At 35.5% G+C, this 19205-nt stretch overlaps 2 protein-coding genes across 4 annotated transcripts in view; one reads left to right on the top strand and one right to left on the bottom strand.

The window, feature by feature from the left end:
- Positions 1–1800: 1800 nt before the first annotated feature.
- On the top strand, positions 1801–2649 carry FAM237B (family with sequence similarity 237 member B). The gene is made up of 2 exons (XM_088018694.1): positions 1801–2191; positions 2615–2649. The coding sequence occupies exons 1-2, from the start codon at positions 1801–1803 to the stop codon at positions 2647–2649; spliced, it is 426 nt and encodes a 141-aa protein (XP_087874820.1).
- Positions 2650–9261: 6612 nt separating this feature from the next.
- Positions 9262–19205, bottom strand: part of CFAP69 (cilia and flagella associated protein 69) — a 53946-nt gene continuing 44002 nt past the window's right edge. For 2 of the 3 annotated variants that reach the window (XM_028120110.1, XM_028120120.1), the window contains exons 17-23: positions 17520–17712; positions 15236–15373; positions 14672–14748; positions 13150–13347; positions 11181–11267; positions 9754–9858; positions 9262–9432 (exon numbers count right to left, since the gene is read on the bottom strand). In XM_028120110.1, coding sequence (XP_027975911.1) covers positions 9262–9432; positions 9754–9858; positions 11181–11267; positions 13150–13347; positions 14672–14748; positions 15236–15373; positions 17520–17712 — 969 coding nt within the window. The remainder of the gene's footprint in view (positions 9433–9753; positions 9859–11180; positions 11268–13149; positions 13348–14671; positions 14749–15235; positions 15374–17519; positions 17713–19205) is intronic. The other variant, XM_028120127.1, reaches the window with a different exon arrangement.

Below are 19205 nucleotides of genomic sequence, written 5' to 3'. Positions count from 1 at the left end.
CGGAAGAGAGGTACTCCATTAGCGCTCGCGTTCCCTCTCCCGAGCCCGGACGACCGACCCGGAGGAGGGCACTGGTCAGGAGTGTAACCTGAAATTCTTGTGGAAGAAAATTCTCAGGCCCCACCCAGTCCTTTTCTTTTAGAACTCGTATCATAAATTGGCAGTCTCAGCTCATTTGGGGGAATCTGCAGTTTTCGACAATGTGAAACGACCGGAATAACCTAAGTTTAAATGTGTTTCTTTTGATTTGTTTCTTTATCCTAACTTATTTTAAGGGAGGTGTCAGACAGCGGTATATCAGTAAGGAGGTGGTGAGTCTTCTGGATCTGTCACATCCCACCCCCCCCCCGGCTGTCAAGGTTGTGTCAGGGACATTTCCAATGTTAGCCTGGAATAGTAGCTCCGTGGCAATTCAAAGCCAATTTAGCCCTCGATGTCCACTTATGTAGCCAATTTACTGAGTGATCAGTTGGCAGGGAAACTTGAGCAAAGAACCATTAGAAAATGCCAAGATTTTGCCGAATGTCATTGACCCTGCACTATATCATATTAGATCATATTACCTTTACTGTCTTCGTGCTCCTTCAGGTGTGTATGTTAATCTTCTCCAAACAGATCCTGAACAACCTGAGAGAAGCCAGGGATGTACCAGGCATCAGTGCATAACAAATATTTTTCGATGAATAAATGTAAGAAGCATCAGTAACTTTGAAAATTGGTGCTTGAGCATCCAACACCATTTGGGTTAATAGACTGGTGACATCTAAATTAAATAAATAAATGAACACCTTTTTCTCATGGCTCCACATAGAATGGACGGTATTCTGATCCCCTTAGTTGGAATGTGTTGTGGTAGGAGTCTTGGATAGGGTGACCGGAGACCTGAGAACTTGCTGAGACATATCAGGGGAATTTTTCTAATTTGTAAAGGGAGAAGGTTGGAGCACGTGCTTTTAAAGATTTCTTTCAGCTCTAAAAGTCTGTGATGAAATGAATCCATCACATCTTCATAAACATGTTTTGGATTTCAGTGGCTCCTGAAGACTTTATCAGAAGGTTGGTAAACAAATTGTAACTATTTTTTTCAAAGGAAGGTCCCAGAGTCGGCAACTTAGAGGAAAACCAACAAATACATAGAAGGCAAATTTGGCTTGATCAAAACCAAATACGTATGTATTTACAAATTTTTAGGTTTAAACAGATCATTAAGTAATTGAATAAATTTTTTATTTTTATTTATTTTTTTAAAGATTTTATTTATTTATTTGTCAGAGAGAGAGCACAAACAAGGGGAGCGGCAGGCAGAGAGAGAAGCAGGCTCCCCGCTGAGCAAGGAGCCTGAAGCGGGACTCGATCCCAGGACTCTGGGATCATGACCTGAGCCAAAGGCAGACACTTAATAGACTGAGCCACCCAAGCGTCCCGAATAATTTTCTTTTTAACTTAAAAATATATTCCCTCTTTTTTTTTTTTAGAGAAACAAAATAGATGAACATTGGGGAGGGAAAGGAAAAATAAAATAAAATAAAAACAGAGAGAGAGGCAAACCATAAGAGACTCTTAAATACAGAGAACAAACCGAAGGTTGCTGGTGGGCAGGTGGGTAGGAGGATGGGCTAAATGGGTGATGGACAATAAGGAGGGCACTTGTTGGGACGAGCAACGTCTGGGTGATGAATCACTGGGTTCTGCTCCTGAAACCGGTGTAGCATTGTATGTTAACTAACTTGAATTTAAATATAAAAATAAAAACTTAAAAAAATATATTCCTTGTTTTTTTTTCCCCCTTCTGTATAGAATATGGGTTTTGTCACAAGAAGATGGTTCTGCCTACCACTGGGCTGCATGATGCTAATCAATCTGATTAATGCTGATTTTGAATTCCAAAAGGGGGTGCTTGCCAGCATCAGCCCAGGCATCACAGAAGATATTGATTTCCAGTGTTGGAATGCTTGCTCTTTGACCATGATAGATCTCAAGGAACTCAAGATACAGCACAATGTGGATGCTTTCTGGAATTTCATGTTGTTCTTGCAAAAATCTCAGCGGCCCAAACATTACAATGTCTTCTTAAGTATAGCTCAGGATTTCTGGGACATGTATGTAGACTGCTTGCTTTCACGATCTCATGGAATGGGCAGAAGACAGGTGATGCCTCCCAAGTATGATTTTCCACAGAAGATAACAGGAGGTAATTTAAATGTGTACTTATGAGAACAGCAGTTTAGTGGTCTTAAAAATTCAATATTTAATCCTTATTTGCCAAAAAGCTAGCAAATTTGCCTTATTTTTTCCTAATATGATTGACTTTGATTTTCATTTTTACTAATTTTGTATTTAGAACCTGCGGGAGCTCTGATATGCAGAGATCTGAATGACCTTGAGACATAATACATTTGGTAGACCATTAAAATTATTACCTTATTTTCCCCATGAATAGTTCATAAGAAAGCTATTTAACACTATAATTATTCCTATTACATTTATTGAAGAAATTTTAAACATAGGACATGTAGTTAGGTTTTAAAAGTTTTTTCAATAGGGTTATTTGAAAGTAAGAAATCTTAAGAGTCACATTAGAGTGACAATTAACTTCTCCTCTCTAATATTATAGGACTGGATTTTACAAAACATGAGTTTTACGTATAAGAGAAAGAACATGGAAAAGACCTCAAGCAAGGTGACATCAACCTGAAAGTTTAATTCTGTCAGTATTTCTGAGGTCAAATATTTCCTGTAGTATTTATCAAAATTGTTATTTCTGATTCTTTAATATTTATGAAAGTTGTATTTTTGTTGATGTGTAAATGCTCTAGGGCTATTGAATTAGCATTTCTGTGTTTTCAGGTAACTTGTCAATAATTTTTTATTTGGAAGGCATCTTTGTAAAGCATCTTTATCTTAAAGAAAACATTTAAAATTCAAATGCAATATATTTTTAAATACAGCAGTCAATGGAGTAATGCTGTAACTAATTTTATAAGGTATCTTATACATAATGTTGACTTTAAAACTGTGCCAAAATTAATACCAGTATTGTCCTAAAAAATAATATTTAATCTTGATGTAGTGTACTGAGTGGCTTCTGAAATGTGCATTTCATCACCAAGCCATCCTATATATTAAAGTGTTTTTCCATGCATTAAGGACTAACTTTTTTTTATGTTCTCACTTTTATTGTCTTCATTTTTTAAAAAAAGAATAACAAACAGAAAGGTAATGAGAAATTTTGTTTTAGTAAAGTGAAGTCTGGTAGAATTTTTGTCTTTAGTTATAAGCTCGGTTTTCTTCTTTTTTAAATATATTTCCTATTTACATCTCACATCTTATTCCAAAAAGGATATGAACTTTTAAAAATATATACCAAACAATAGGATAACATGAAGTAGATGAGAAAATTGAGATGATGGGAAATGAAGACAGGAAACTAATAATATGTAGTTGTAGTTTAGATTAATACTTTCAAATGCATGTTGCAAAAGCCTATACATTTGATAAAAGGGTAGCTGTAAATTGGTCTGAGTTTCCTACTTCTCAAGGTGAAGAACTCATGAGCAGTTTCAAGATTCACACCGTTGATAAGAAAAACCAAACAACATGTTTAGGAGAAGCCCAGTCTTTGCTAGGACTAAGAACCAATAAAAATCATAGGTTTTTATAATGGCTACCATGGTATACAGCACTGTGTTTTCAAGTTCCTGGCAATGTCAGATTCCCTTCAATGCAAGCTGATGCCTGCAGACCCAAACTCAATTACATATAATTTTAAAAGCCCCCCAAATAATACTCAACAAATGTGTAACTGTCTGATGGTTTGACTTGATTCAAGAATAAACTTTAAAGGGTGGAATGGGGGCTGACATTCTTTGAGTTATGGACCACTTTGAAATTCTGATGAAGCTATAGACACTTTACTAAGAGTTGTATGTACAGAGTGTCCAACATTTGTGTATGATTTTGGGGGGAGGGGTCATGAACCCCAAGTTAATCTCCAATATATTTTTTAATTTTAATTTTTTGCTTCATTTTTTAAAAGAATCCCCAATATTAAAGAATAAATGGATCACATAGCTTTCAAGTTTTATTTTACCAATATTTCACATAACCCAGTTTTATATAATAACTGGTTGCAGATAATATGAGGTTTTAAGTCTAATGAATTTCTACATTGAAAATATTTTATCTTGCCAATTAAGGACAGATCGCTAAGCTCATAAAATCAACTGGTTGGAGGGTTGGTCTTACTTTCTCTTATTCAAATGACCAGAAAGATACACAAGAAGTTGCCTAATTAATTTCCTACAGGTAGAGGCACAGGGTCATGATTTTCCTTAGAGATTATCTCTCTTTTACCTGTGAGCAAATTTTTGAAGCTCAAAAGTTCAATGGCATAAAGCAAAACCAGATTAATTTTAGCCTAAAAAATGGTTCAACCAGTTTTCATCACCATAGTTGTCATAAAAATTTCTATTGCAGCAATGATGAACTTTTTAGTGTTAATTAAACTTGTTAGCCTTCCAAAATAGGTCAATTGCAAATTGGTTTCTAGTTCTCCTAATTGAATTTACAGGCTACATTGGATTATTAAACATAGGAAAAATAAGGACATTTGCCAAAATGGGTATTCTGGTTTTAGAGCAGTTCATCTTAAGCCTTTTTCCTGGCACTTAGATATCATGTTCTGTTAAAAATCCCCTCCCCACCCCGCAATTTTTGGTACAAATCATGTCATTTGTATATAGAAAAATTTATTATTTTTTTCATCATTCATTCATTCAATAAAAACTCATTGAGCTTAGAAGTACGCTGCTAAATAATCCTTGACTCACAGAGCTGTCACTGCAGTGGGACAAAGGTAGAGTAGGAAATAATACAATAATTCAGAAGTAGTTTTATGATACCAAAATATAAGTTAAAAAAAAGAGAAATGGTGGTCGAAATGTGGTTGAGTGGGGAATAATGTGTATTTCTCTTTTGCCCTATTCAATCATCTGACTAGATGAGTCAAAAGATCATTTTTTAAACTTTAAATACAATTTTTATTTTAGAATAGTTTTAAGTTTGCAGAAAATTTGCAAGGATGGTACAGAGAAATCGTGTATACTCCACCAATTTTTTCCTGTTGTTAACATCTTACATTAGTATGGTATGTTTGTCATAACTAATGATCTACTAGTGATAAATTATTAACCATACTTCATATTTTATTTGGATTTTACTAGTTTTTCCCTGATGTCTTTTTCTGTTCCAGGATCCCATCCAGGACACCATCTTACATTGAGTTATCTTGTCTCCTTAGGTCTAAGAAGATGTTTTCAATGACCTTGACAATTTTGAGCACTGGTCAGGTATGTTGCAGAATATCTAATTTGGGTTTGCCTGATTGTATTTCTCATGGTTAGACTGACTTTATAGATTTTATGGATGAAGACCTCAAAAGTATTATTCTCAATACTTCAGATCAAGGGTATATGCCATCAACATGAGTTATCACCGATGTTTAACCTTGGCTACATTAGTATATACCAGGTTTCTCCACTGTAATGTTATTTTCTCTTTTCTTTCTATACTGTATTCTTCAGAAGCAAGTCACTAAGCATAACCCACACCTAAGGGAATGGGCAGTTATGTCCCACCTACTGGAGGAGGGAATATCTACATAAATTATCTGGAATTCTTTATATTGGGAGATTTGTCTACCCTCACTCCCTCCCCCTCTTCCGCTTTCTTCATTCCTGTTCTTTCATTATTTACTTCTATCAGTAGGGACTTATAGACTTTTACTTATACTTTGGGTTATAATCCAGCACTACTACATTATTTATTTTGTTGCTGAAATTGTTCCAGCTTTGGTCATTAGGAACTCTATAGGATGCTCCAGACTCATCTTGTGTATTTCCACCCATCCCTGGAACCGGCCATTTCTTCAAAGAGACCTGGTTTCTTTTATTGGAGAATATTAATTAGAAATCAAGATCTGGGCAATGGGTTTTTCTGTAGAATTTTGACCTGATAGTATTGGGCCAGTTCCTGAATGTCAGGGGCTGCCTTTTTCTTTCTCAAAAAGCATCCTTGACTGGAAAGTTAATACAAGCAGTTATGAAACATAATTGCTAATGAAACTAACGTAAGCGTAGGCTATGTTGGCAGAAAGTGTGCAAAAATGAGGAAGACTAGTTTCAGTATATCCTTCATGGGTCCTACTACACCTGGAAATCTTTTTCAGTTTGGTCACAGTTTAGAGGAATATTAACAAATTGTGGCCCTTCAGAAGGGGCTGGCCAGATATAATGTCTGGAATGATTAAGTAAGAATGATTACAGAAAATGGATATTTGACCTGAAAAGATTTAGGCTGAACATGAAAGGTTTTTTTCCTGTGACATAAAATGTACCTTGTGTTCCAGAGGATGAGATGAATGAGTTATTCACCTGATTATTCACTGGTTTTCCTCCAATATAAGCAACAACTGGCTAACAGTTTAACCAAGGAATGAGCTCCCTCATGTGGTAAACATCTCATTACTGAAGTGTGTCGAAACCACTTCATCTGTATGCATTAAACTCCATTTTTATTCTTTTGACTCTATTTGCATTTAGCTTATTAGCAGAAGTTTCAATTTGAGAGCTTGAAATTTTGTCTCAACTGACTCGTGGAAGGGAAATATATTGTCTGCATTTCAGTCAGACTGGTTAGGCTAAGTGGACTCAGGGGTGCCTTGGAAGCACTGGATGTGAGGAGAGACAGAGACCTATTATAGTTAGTGATATCATCAGACCGATTCACTTGCTCACTGCAAGGGTGGCTGGAATTGTAATCTGCAAACTTGATGCATGTCTGTCTACCAAGGGCAAGTGTCTGGATTAAGCAACGCTACGCTTCATCCACCTACATTTCTTCAGCTGTTAAATTTGCTGCCAGGTAACAACCTGCCCTATTTTAACTTTCCTCTTCCTGATGGGTAAGATCTACACAGCAAGGGGGAAAGGTCCACAGATATCACAGATTATTTTGATTGTAGTCAGTCCTAATTAGTTTGGAGATACCAAGTTGTACTACATACAAAAATTATATCCAACCAAGTGATATCAGTTCTATTTCTACACATTGGTTGTGTCATAGTATCGGTTAATGGAATAGTATTTCTGTCTCATCATTTTAGAGAAAGTCTATCACTGTTAGGGAGTAAATGCATTTGAACTACTTTAATAATGTTTGTGGTTAGCCTTGCGTGTATAGTATTTTATTGGATGAATTTTCCTTTTGAGCTCAGGACTTTGTTGCCCTTGCGGAGCTCAAGCGAAAGGCTGCCAGGAGCTGAGGCCGCCATCACACTTATTTAGCAATTTACTTACTGATGTGTTTCAATGATGAATGAAATGTGGTTTCTACCTTGTCCTTAGGGAGCTTAGCACCTGAGAAAGGAGCTTATGGTCTACAAAATGAGGTAGAGATTTATTGTTCTTAGCCGTGGGCTCTTCATCTTGGTTTTGTATCTGATATACTTGAGGTATATCTGTGCTTTCCGTATGGTCATCTCATCATTGCATGTCCTGTCTATGTCCGTTCTTGTCTCAGGATCCCAGTAACTACTCTTTGATGGAATCTTTGTGCTTAGGGCTTCCTGTGTGAAGAGGAGGAACAAATTATGCCTTCTAATATCTTGTTGTTGGTGGTGATAATAGAAAAAAGGATTCAGGAGAGGCAAAGTTCTCTGGTAAGCTGATGTACATTATCTACTCTTATGGGCCACAAGAATGGGCAGCTGGGCCAGGATGAGAAGCTGCTGGCTAATGGTGTACTATCAACTCATTCGAATTAGAACATTAACAACAGTTGCAGTTTCTCCCTTCATTGCAGATTCTACTAACTTCACAGATGGGGATAATGGAAAATTCCTGGAGGAATGTGAGTTGGGGGAAGAAGGGGAGGATGAAGGAGGAAGTAGGAGAAGGTGAGCCCAAGGGGGCGATGGAGCCCTCTCTTATTTGATAAAGTAGATTTTATGCAGGTCTTCCCAACTTTGCATTCAGTAGGATCATGTTAGTAGCTTGTAATTGGTCACAGTGGGAGTATTTACACCATCCAAATTGGCAAACACTACAAATTAGGGCCTTTTCCCCCTTGAAGAGCTGATTGTTACACATTTACCAGTACACTGCTGAGTGTGCCTATGGGCCTAGAATTTAGACTCAAATTCCAGTGTATTTCCCAATTTAAGAAAAGAGGTTCTTGTCTCTCCCAGTGCTGGACATGATTTTGTGGCTTCTTGGGTGGGGTTGATGGGCATGGAGACAGGCTATGGAAATCTTTTAATAGCATACGGGGGCACTTTGCTCTACACCCAGCATTAAGGCATCTATCTCCTATTTTTTGGCAAAACACCTTCACCACCAAAGGAGGGAAAACATTTCCTCACTCTCCCCTTCCCTTCCCCATTAAAGAAGAAAAGTAGTAGCTTTAGAGTTTGCTTCGCATATTTATATATTAAGAGTAAAGCCGTCTATATTTTTATTTTTTATTTTTATTGTTTAGCTGATGACTGATATTTACTTTTTATAACAGAGATAACTTATTTTACTTTGACCAACAAATTTGTTGCAAATGTTTTTGCTGCCCGGTATTTATATATACGTAGGATAACAATATCCTGATTCCCCACTCCATCCATATATTTTGGTTGGAGTTGGCCTACTTTTGGTTCTGGGACTAGGCATTACCCAGATCTGGCCAAAGTCATGGTGAATGGCTCAGCAGTGGGCATGTGGCCAATCAAGGGTCCCAAGATGCAGAGGCAGTTGCAGACTGTTGAAAAACAGGCATGTATTCTTCTCTACTGGGTATCAACTCGGGAGAATATAATCCAGGAACTGCTAGGGAAGGAGAAGATCCTACTCACAGAATTTCAGTCCCTAGATCCAACAATGCCTGCAGTCTTAATTACTCCTACATTTGATGGCTACAGAGCCTGTAAAAGTTTTTATTGGCTTAAACCAGATGGAGTAGTTCACATGCAACCAAAGGAGTTGAACTGACACAGCATGTTTTACAATTTCAGTTAAGGGAATTAGTGATCTATCCAAAGAAATTAAAGACAGCTCTTCTGATGCTATAGGTAGATATTTTCCATACAAACAAATTACATGTGCTTACTTATATTTTTTCATAGTATTTTACTAAATTATTTGCTTTATGTTTATAAAGATATATATAACTAAAAAATTATAAGCAAACTTTTTTTCAAAATGTCTGTAGATTATTTTATGTAGGAACACTCTTCTTTGACTCATTCACAGTTTTCACTGCTTTCACCTTTTGTAGGGCTCCTCCTCGAATAGGCAGTTTTTTAAGAGCAATATCTGTATCAGCCAGAGGTCCTCCCAATAATCGGGCAGGAGTGCTTTCCACTGTTACTACCAGACCGGAAGGCACCTGACAAAGCAAAAGGTATATATAAGAGTTCATTGACAAAATTTTTCAATAAGAGAAAAACCCATTCATCCTTCAGCTGACTTTAGAAAAGATACAAACTTATAGCTGTTTCTTGGGAATCCTGGAGGGCTGATCGGGTCTAAACCAGTACTGGGTGAGAGTAAAGGTATGTTGAATATAAATATGGCTTAACTATGTGAAATTTGACCAAAGAAAAAGAAGAAATATGAGGAAAAACCCCCATGGAAATAACATTCTATGGAGACTAAATTCAGTATCTACTAAGAAAAATTATGAAGCAAAACAAACAAAAAAACTTACCGTTGTGTTAAGGCCTTTAATATCTGTCCTGTGAAATATTGCGTTTGGTGGATGCTCACCATATCTAGAGGATTCTATAGCTTTTTCCTGAAGTCTTTTTGCTTTCTGAAGATTTTTAAATTAGAAAGAAAGTAATATGAATTGCTATTAAAGCATTAACTATCATACTTGCAATGAAGCATGTGAAGTACATTTAATTGTGCCCGATTTCTACTTGAACTGTTTATTAAGTAGCACTGTAACCTGTACTTACTCACTTAGGCTATGAAGATAGTTATTAGTAAGTTACATCTTTTATACATTGCAGAAGACACCAGTCACCTGAGAACATTACTGAGATTTCCAGAGGTATCACTCATATATGACTAAGGAATAAAGCAGGTCCTATGGAAATCACATTTTAGCCCATAATTTAATAAAATTACTAAATTTACCTCAGGTGATACATGTTTTCAAAATATTTTGCATAAATACTAATTCAGAACACTTAATTATTTTCAGAGTAATATAAATTGTATAATTTGTTGCACTTTTGTTCAAACTCAGTAGTTGAGGCACGTTTAGAACATGTAAAATTTGCGGTAACAATCTGCATGGAATGGCTGATTTTCATTAGTTATTCCTTCAAAGTACAGGCAGTTGTGAGGATATTTTTTAAGCAGAGATGGGAAGAATTTTTAGTGAGAAGGGGGAGACACAGTACCTCAAGTGAGCTTTTGTTCTTAACTTTGGTTTCACTACCTTAATGTGGTTTCACTGTTTTCATGGACTAATTTAACATTCAACAATTTCATATCTAGCCAAAGAATTGTAACATTACATAAAAACATATCCAAATTATTAGTGGAAAAAGTGGGAAAAGCAATGAGGTTTTGAAAATACATGGTGCTTCTCACATATTTCTAGTGAACAATCAACATTATAAAATTTGTAGATGAGTTTCCAGCTTATTCCTCAAGCAGCTTATCACCTTTTCCCAAAGGGATGTTTATCCCCAGTTCTCATTTAAGTGTTAATATAATGTTTCTTTTGGTGGTCACAGAGGGGAAATACCCTTGGGGGAGAGGGTAACCCAGACAGTTGTTTTTTCTGTTCTTCACTCTGCTTCTTACAGAAATGATCAATGACACAAAGTGGAAAGTAGGAGCACATTTCTCCTGCTTATTCCTGGCTAATGATCATCTCCTTTAGGCAAGCCAGGAACATCACCCTTGCTTCCCACTGCTAGAGCAAAAAAACTCAAAGTAGCATCTTCTGAAACTACAAAAATGCATAGTTATCATCCTACATTACTTATAAGGATCTAACAGTGTTGGTATTCTATAGAAAGGTCAGCAGAAAAGGTGACTGAATATTTATTCCTGAAAAAATCTTCCTGTCAGAATTGTCTATTTGTTGTGGATACCACAATATTTTTAAAATCCTACCTTTAAAGTTTTAGCATTTGATGTTCTGGCCAAGAAATTTTCCCATGATTTATTAGCCAATTCTCTTTGCTTGTGTGTGGCTTGTATCTGAAATGAGAAAGATAATTAAGGGTTCTAGTTCCTATGAAAGGATAACAAAGGGCGTTTTTAAAGCCCTTATTTTGAAGGAAGACCTAGATTTTACCAATGTTAATTTTAGGGCTGACTAGCAAAAGGATTAGAGTAAAATCCTTCCTGCATTATGTGGCTAAGATTTGAACTGCGCTCCATTAAATGTGATGTAAAACTGTTGTTATGAAAATATTAAAAATAAAAATAACAATAATCATTCTCAGCAAGACTGATTGCTTTGTGATTATCACTTGTGAAGACAGATTATAATCCAGAACAAGCTATATAAATGACCCAACAGCAAATTCACAGGAGAAAATAAAGAGATTCCTGCTGCCACTGATAATAGTTTATGGAAGGTTATATTGGTAAAACTACTAATTTATGACTGTAGCAGTTTAAGATAAGCAGTTTTGTGAGAGTGCTGAGTTGGTTGTGGTGATGCAGTCTAGGGAGATAACCGCTAACAAACTGCAAAGACTATATAGTTCTCTAAATATATAATCAGAGAACACATGCCCTTGGTTAGTAAATAATATGTTATTAAATATAGATTATGAACCTAAGAGTATTTAATTAAACAACTGCTTAAAAATAAGTGGGGTCAAAGCCATACAAATCAACGAAAACCAACAAATCAACAATAGCTCGTCCACACAGCAGACATTCTGCCGTTCAACAGACTAATGAGGCAGAACTTCCAATAGGGCTATCCCACTTGAAAACAAATAAATTACTTAAATGGCAGCATCTATGCAATAAAAACTCTTAAATAAAACTTTCAAGCAAATTGGTGTCTAAGATGGAGTGGAATTCACAGATGGACACAGACAGAATTCCTACTAGGCTGTAGATATTAACATTTAATAGACTATGTGAAAGATCAGGCAATAGAAAACACTTTGGAAATCACCTTAAAGAGTTTTAAACATTTTATTGTAATCATAAAGGGTCACCAAGCAGAAATGGGGAATCTGCATTGTCTTTGTATTTGGGGGACAAGCTAGAGCCACTTAAAAGACCCATTTGCTCAAAAACTTCTGTTGTGTTCAGTTTCCGACTGAACACAAAGCTTTAGGAAAATGGCTTATATTTTCCTGGCAGGCTTTTTCCTGATTAGTTAAAGTTAGAGACCAGCTTACCTCTGGATCTATAGATAGAACATTCATTGTAAGTTTTATGGCACTGAAGTGAAGATTGAAGCTTTTATCAATATGCCTATGGTTGGCATACCAGTAAGGACCTATCACAGAATGAGGGATGGAGGGTCAACTTTCTCAGTGAGGTTATACATATATAGTCACAGAGATACACGGTCAGATAGAATTTGCTAAACATATACACTTAAATAGACCACAATTTTGGAACTCTGACATTTCAAAAAAGGTGTCTCAGGTGTCTGTTAACTTTTTTTTTTAAAGATTTTATTTATTTATTTGAGAGAGAGAGAGCATTAACAGAGGGGAGGGGCAGAGGGAGAGGGAGAAATTGGCTCTCCACTGAGCAGGGAGCCTGACACGGGGCTCAATCCCAGGACCCCATCATGACCTGAGGCGAAGGCAGACGCTTGACCGACTGAGCCACCCAGGAGCTCCACGTATCTGTTTACTTTTTAAAATGTAAGCCTACAGAAATCAAATCATAATGCCACAAACCCATACTGAAGATAGTAATTGAATCTCAGGCTGTTAATTCCATGGTTTCTTTAAAAATTGCACAGAAACACTGAAAATAATTGTAAGAAAAACTACAATATAACTCTAAGTGCTGGAACATTCACAGGTAAGGCAAATATATCCTATGGTAAGCTTGTTTATTGAAATTATTATTTCCTGCCTTAATGGTATATGTGACTTACTTTTGTATATACTTTCTGTTCATTTTGCACATCTTGGTTTGCTTGGCTTTCAATCATCTCACTTTGAAGAGAAGCAACCATCTTTCCAATATTTTCTGATGCTGTTGTAATAACTTCCAAAATTTTTTTATCTGTATTGACTGGTCTTAATTTTTCTAATTTTATTTCTTCACATATTTCATTCCATATTTCTCCAATCTGTTATAACAAAGTTTAAGTTTAAAAAGTTAAATTAACCAAAAATAAATGATGTAATTTTGGGTAATCCTTTATTTGGGTGGTTGTTCCAAAGTTAACACTTACTGAACCACCTCTCCCCATCTTCCTACATGGGAATAAGTGCACTGGGAATGATTTGCGGCACCAGTTACAGTTGAGTATTCGGAAGTAATTTCTCAAATGTTTTACAATGATGAGGTATGCGTGGATGAGGCTCTACTACCTAGGTTTAGTTCACTACCATTGTCACTGCCCTCTGGTTTATAGTCACACCGTTCTCACAGCTGCAGAAACCGCTGCTTTAGTTATATCCTTTTGAACTACTGATGGATTCCTCCCAAAAGCCCTGTATTAATAGCTAGGTTGAGGGGGTGCCTGGGTAGCTCAGTCCATAGAGCATGCAACTCTTGATCTTGGGGTGTCATGAGTTAGAGCCCCACATTGGGTATGGAGCCTACTTAAAAAAATTAAAAACAAATAAAAAAAAGAATAGGAATGCTTTTAAAAAATAAATCAAAGTTAGGTCAAGCTGAACTTGTAGGGCAATTAACATGGGGATAACTGGGGTTCCAGAGCACTGTCCCCTGCCCCTTACCTTCTAGCTCAGAAAGGAACTGAATCTCAAGCTCTTAACTCCATGGTTTCATCATACTCACAGCTCCATCTCATATTCTTGGTTGTCTGTAAATTAATGTGCTTGAGTATGCTTATATTTATAGAAAAATTTATATATCCAGGCCTGGGATGAAACTGAGCTTTGTTTTCATTTGAAAATAGAGACTTATTCATTTATAACATTCAAATACATAGTACTAATATCAGAAGAGAATGTACTTAAAAAGACTTTGCTGAAACTTCAAAAGTATTCATTTGCCAATAAAAATATAACCAACAGGGTGAGAAACCTAATATCCTTTAACTGATATTTGATCATCATATAAATTAAGGATAAAATAATCTTTAATAAATATTAATAATTTGTTAATAAGCAATAATTCATTTAACTATAGTTCCTAATGCTCTCTAAAGAGAAGAAACTATATTTTTTAAAAATTCTGTTAAGCTTCTGAATAGTTCTGTCAGTAACATCCATCTCCTTTTGTAAACTAATAGTAAGATAAAATCATATCCTATGGAAGATACCCAATCAATTGTAGGTTTCTTGAACAGTACCAGATGCAAAATGGAAAATAAAAACTATATAGTACATGGATGATTGCTTACAACTATGAATAGATCTTTTATTTCCCATTTGATTTTTTTGTCATATTAGAGTTTAATAGATTATTAAGAAGGTACTCACTTTAAAATCAAGGTATCTATGTATGATACAAAGAGTGACAAAATCTTCAGCAGATAGGCCAGGTAAATTTTCAAAATCTAAACAAAGTTTATAAAGAAAGAATTACTGTAACAAAGCAAGTGATTCCAAAATGTATGTATCTATCATAAAAACTAATGCCAAGAGTTAGTTTTTATTTCATCTTGATTATGAAAAAGTTAGTTCTGTGAGCCTCTGGCTTGCTGAAGAGTGTTTGACAACTTTTTTCCTTAATAGGAAGCAAGGACTTTAAAAACTCAGGTATTTCAGAATTCTAATGTTTAAGCCTAATCATCTAAACTAACCACCTTTAATCCTGGAACTGCCTGGGGAGCTTTGAAGGATGCTGATGCCTGGGCCCCAAACCCAGAGATTCTGATTTTAATTGATCAAGGGCATAGCTTGGGCATTGGGGTAACAATGGAACACACACTTATCTGTATAAAGGGACTTTTTATCATCATGTTTGAAAAGACTCCAAAGCAAAATCACCTTGCAAACTCAGCAAAACAGAGTCTCTTGAGAATTTGACAAGTAGCTTCTTACCCAGTTTGCCCAGCACAGCATAAATTTTTGCTCTGATATTCTCGGCAACATCCATAACTGCAAGAGTCGGGCAGTTTGCAGGCAATGGCATGAGTTTTTGCTCTTCTTGGAAACTGGTAAATAGAGGTTTCTTTGTATCTAATCGTTGCATATCATGAAAACAGAAAGGACAGATAAAAATGTAGTAAATTAATATCTAATTTTGAAATTTTAGTCCAGACATAGAATATATAAAAATATTAGAATAAAATAGTACATTGTATATGGTTATTCTTTTGAAAGCATTAGTAATCAGTTATTCCTCATTCTGTGGCAAAACCTAAAGCTTTCATTTTAATTATACATAAAATATGGAAATTTTACAAAATAACTTTTTAAAAAGTGAAACTCTTATGTAAATAACTTTTCTAATTTTGAGATCCAAATATGAATGATGATGAATGATGAATAATGTCAGTTTAACAAATTTGTAATCTCCTTTGCTTTTGAGTTCTATATATTATGCTATAAATATAAAAAAAAATTTTATGATGTTACAGATCAAAACTCGGAAATAATAAATAGAAATAGAAATCAGAAGTTAAAGGGGGAGTATTTTCATTTAAAAATTAACAATATTAACAGTTTAGATGAAAAGAAACTTAAGAGGCTTAGAAAATGTACTCTAGCATTGTAGATTGCTGGTAATTAAAATTTATGAACATTTGATTTATTTTTACTTAGAAAACAATTTCTTCTGAGGCTCCTGGGTGGCTCAGTTGGTTAAGTATCTGCCTTTGGCTCAGGTCATGATCCCAGGGTCCTGGGATCGAGCCCCACATGGGGCTCCCTGCTCAGCGATGAGTCTGTTTCTCCCTCTCCCTCTGCCCCTCTGCCTGCTTGTGCGCGCTCTCTCTCTTTCTCCCCCTCCCAGATAAGTAAATAAAATCTCTATTTTATTTTTAAAGATTTTATTTATTTGACACAGAGAGACACAGCGAGAGAAGGAACACAAGCAGGGGGAGTGGGAGAGGGAGAAGCAGGCTTCCCGCAGAACAGGGATCCCGATGCGGGGCTCGATCCCAGGACCCTGGGACCATCACCGGAGCTCAAGGCAGACGCTTAACGACTGAGCCACCCAGGTGCCCCAATAAATAAAATCTTTAAAAAAAAAGAAAGAAAACAATTTCTTCTTTTATATAAAAAGTAAACTTGCTTCATGAATATGAATCAACAGAAATGTACAAAATACTATAAAAATTGTTTTCAGGCACTCTATTTACATCCCTAATTTAATTGGTAGATGAAACATTACTGAATCTATTTGTAAAAGCAAGTAACTCAACGAACTTCTTTAGGACATGATGTTAGGTTTTTTGTTTTTTGTTTTTTTTTTGAGTTAAACAATATAATATCACTTCCTGAAATATTTTATAAAAATATGAACCTGCTACTAATTTACTTAGTTTTCTTCCATTCATTCAGAATTTGATAGCAAGTTCTACAAACTCTTGTGAAAAGAACTTTAAACAAAGGGGTGGAAGTCCTCATACTTCCCTAGTATCTTTTAAAGATCTCTTTTTAAAAATATGGGTGGGGGCGCCTGGGTGGCTCAGTTGTTTAAGCGATTGCCCTCGGCTCAGGTCATGATCCTGGAGTCCCGGGATCGAGTCTCACATCGGGCTCCCTGCTCAGCAGGGAGTCTGCTTCTCCCTCTGACCCTCTTCCCTCTCATGCTCTCTATCACTCTCTCTCTCTCAATAAGTAAATAAAAATCTTTAAAAAAAATATGGGTGAATGATGAATAAGTCCTGGGGATATAATGAACAGGGTGGTGACTACAGTTAACAGTACTTTATTGTACATTTGAAAGTTGCTAAGAAAGTAGATTTTAGGGGCGCCTGGGTGGCTCAGTTGTTAAGCATCTGCCTTCGGCTCAGGTCGTGATCCCAGATTCCTGAGATCGAGCCCCGCATCGGGCTCCCTGCTCAGCGGAGAGCCTGCTTCTCCCTCTCCCACTCCCCCTGCTTGTGTTCCCTCTCTCGCTGTGTCTCTCTCTGTCAAATAAATAAAATCTTTAAAAAAAAGAAAAAGTAGATTTTAAAAGTTAGATCACAAGAAAAAAAATTGTAACTGTGTGGTGATGGATGCTAACTAAACTTATTGTGGTAATCATTTTGTAATATGTACATATATCAAATCGTTATATTGTATGCCTAAAACTAGTGCAATGTTATATGTCAATTATATCTCAATTAAAAATATGCATCTAATTTCTACTACTAACAGTTATAAATACACTTACCAATGATCATCCCATGTTTATCCCGTTTTACTCCCAGTTCTTTTTCTTCCTTTCTCCACAATTTAATTAAAAGACTAGCAGCTGTCTGGTCTTTCTTTCCTCGCCAAGCATTGACATGAGCCGCAGTTTTGGGATTATCACAAAATTCAACCATTATTCCAAGTATTAGATTACAGAATTTTTTTTGGTTCAACTTTTGCAAGGAAATGGAAAAGGAAAAGAGTTGCAATAAATTTTAAGAATTATTGCCTTAAAAAAAAAACCCTAAGAAACACTTTTATTAACCAGTAACTTTCTTCTAAATGACTCCCTTAAAAAATTCACACTCTACTTAAGTATGACTTGGGACAATCTCATTAAAAAGTATGTTTTCAGACATTAAGAGTTAGAAAGGATAAAAAGAAGAAGATTCAATATAATTCTGATATAGTCATAAATATGTCATGACCAAAAATTTAATTGATTTGGTTCAGTCCAGAAAAAGAGAGATTATAAAAATAAGTGAAGATGTTCATTTTAAGTGGAGCAGGTAAACAGTACTATACATAGTTCACTGTAATTATAGGATCTTTCCAATTTACATGCTTTATTAAGGTTGGTAAAGACTCATAATGACTACAACCTTGTAACTAAGAAAATAACTGATGGTAACTGCAAGTGGCAGTCACATTTGAAAAAAAATCAAAATGAGATGTAATTTTGTATTTTGCAAAGTAAGCATTTAAGAAAAATTATCAAGCATATTTCCTTTGTTTTGCTACTAGCTTTCAGCAAACCAAAATTTAGGTATAGAAAAGTCCATCTAGAGTTATATTCTCCACACAGTAATAATTTGTGTCTGGAATATTTTTTGTTGATTAACTCATAGTATACCACTAATAGAATATAGCACAGGAAACCTGTAACCTGTTGTTTTAACTGCAAACATTATCAGTTTCCTCTTTTATAAAGTGAAGGATAATATTACCTGCTTTAGAGAGTTATTATGATGAATTATACAAGACTGCCTGGCACATAGAAAGCTCTAAATAATATTTAACATTATTAGCAATTATTATCATTGCACACTGAATAAATATTTTAGCAGATTGTATTAAACAGAGCCTCAACTGGGTTTTTTATTCCTATACTTCACTTTCAGGAGAAAAAGGCAAATTTCAAGGGTTGGAGTTGATTAAAAAAAACTTCATTAAATAATATTTGTAATCTGTAATTAATTTAATTGGTTTAATCCACCTTAAGCACAATCTAATAATTATATTCATAAAAATAGAAAACACTTAAATGGCAAAAATATGTGCCAGGAACTATTCCAAATACTGTATATATGTGTGTGATATATATATATGTGTGTGTGTGTGTGTGCATGTGTGCACATGCACAGTCACTCTTAGAATTCTCCTAGCAGTGCATGGGATAGATACTGTTGTTATCTCTGTTTTACAGATGAAGAAACATATAACAGATGTTAAATACTTGTCCAAGTTACCCAGCTAACAAGTATTGGAGGCCTCAGTCAGACTGATTGCAGCCTATGCTCATAACCACTGTGCTATATGGCTTCTCCTACCAGTCTTCTTTATGCCTTTCCATCAGAGAAACCCTAGTGGTGAAGGAGAGTGAACACAAGTGAGAAATGTCTTTGAAGTCTTTTATATAACCTTAAATATTCACATAGAATTTAAT

This window comes from Eumetopias jubatus, unplaced genomic scaffold, assembly GCF_037043125.1.
Source record: "Eumetopias jubatus isolate StellerSeaLion01/CBP00866 unplaced genomic scaffold, mEumJub1_p1.0 scaffold_14, whole genome shotgun sequence".
Classification (NCBI taxonomy): Eukaryota; Metazoa; Chordata; class Mammalia; order Carnivora; family Otariidae; genus Eumetopias; species Eumetopias jubatus.
The sequence above is the reverse complement of the archived record's forward strand: the minus strand, read 5'-3'. Positions and strand labels throughout refer to the sequence as shown.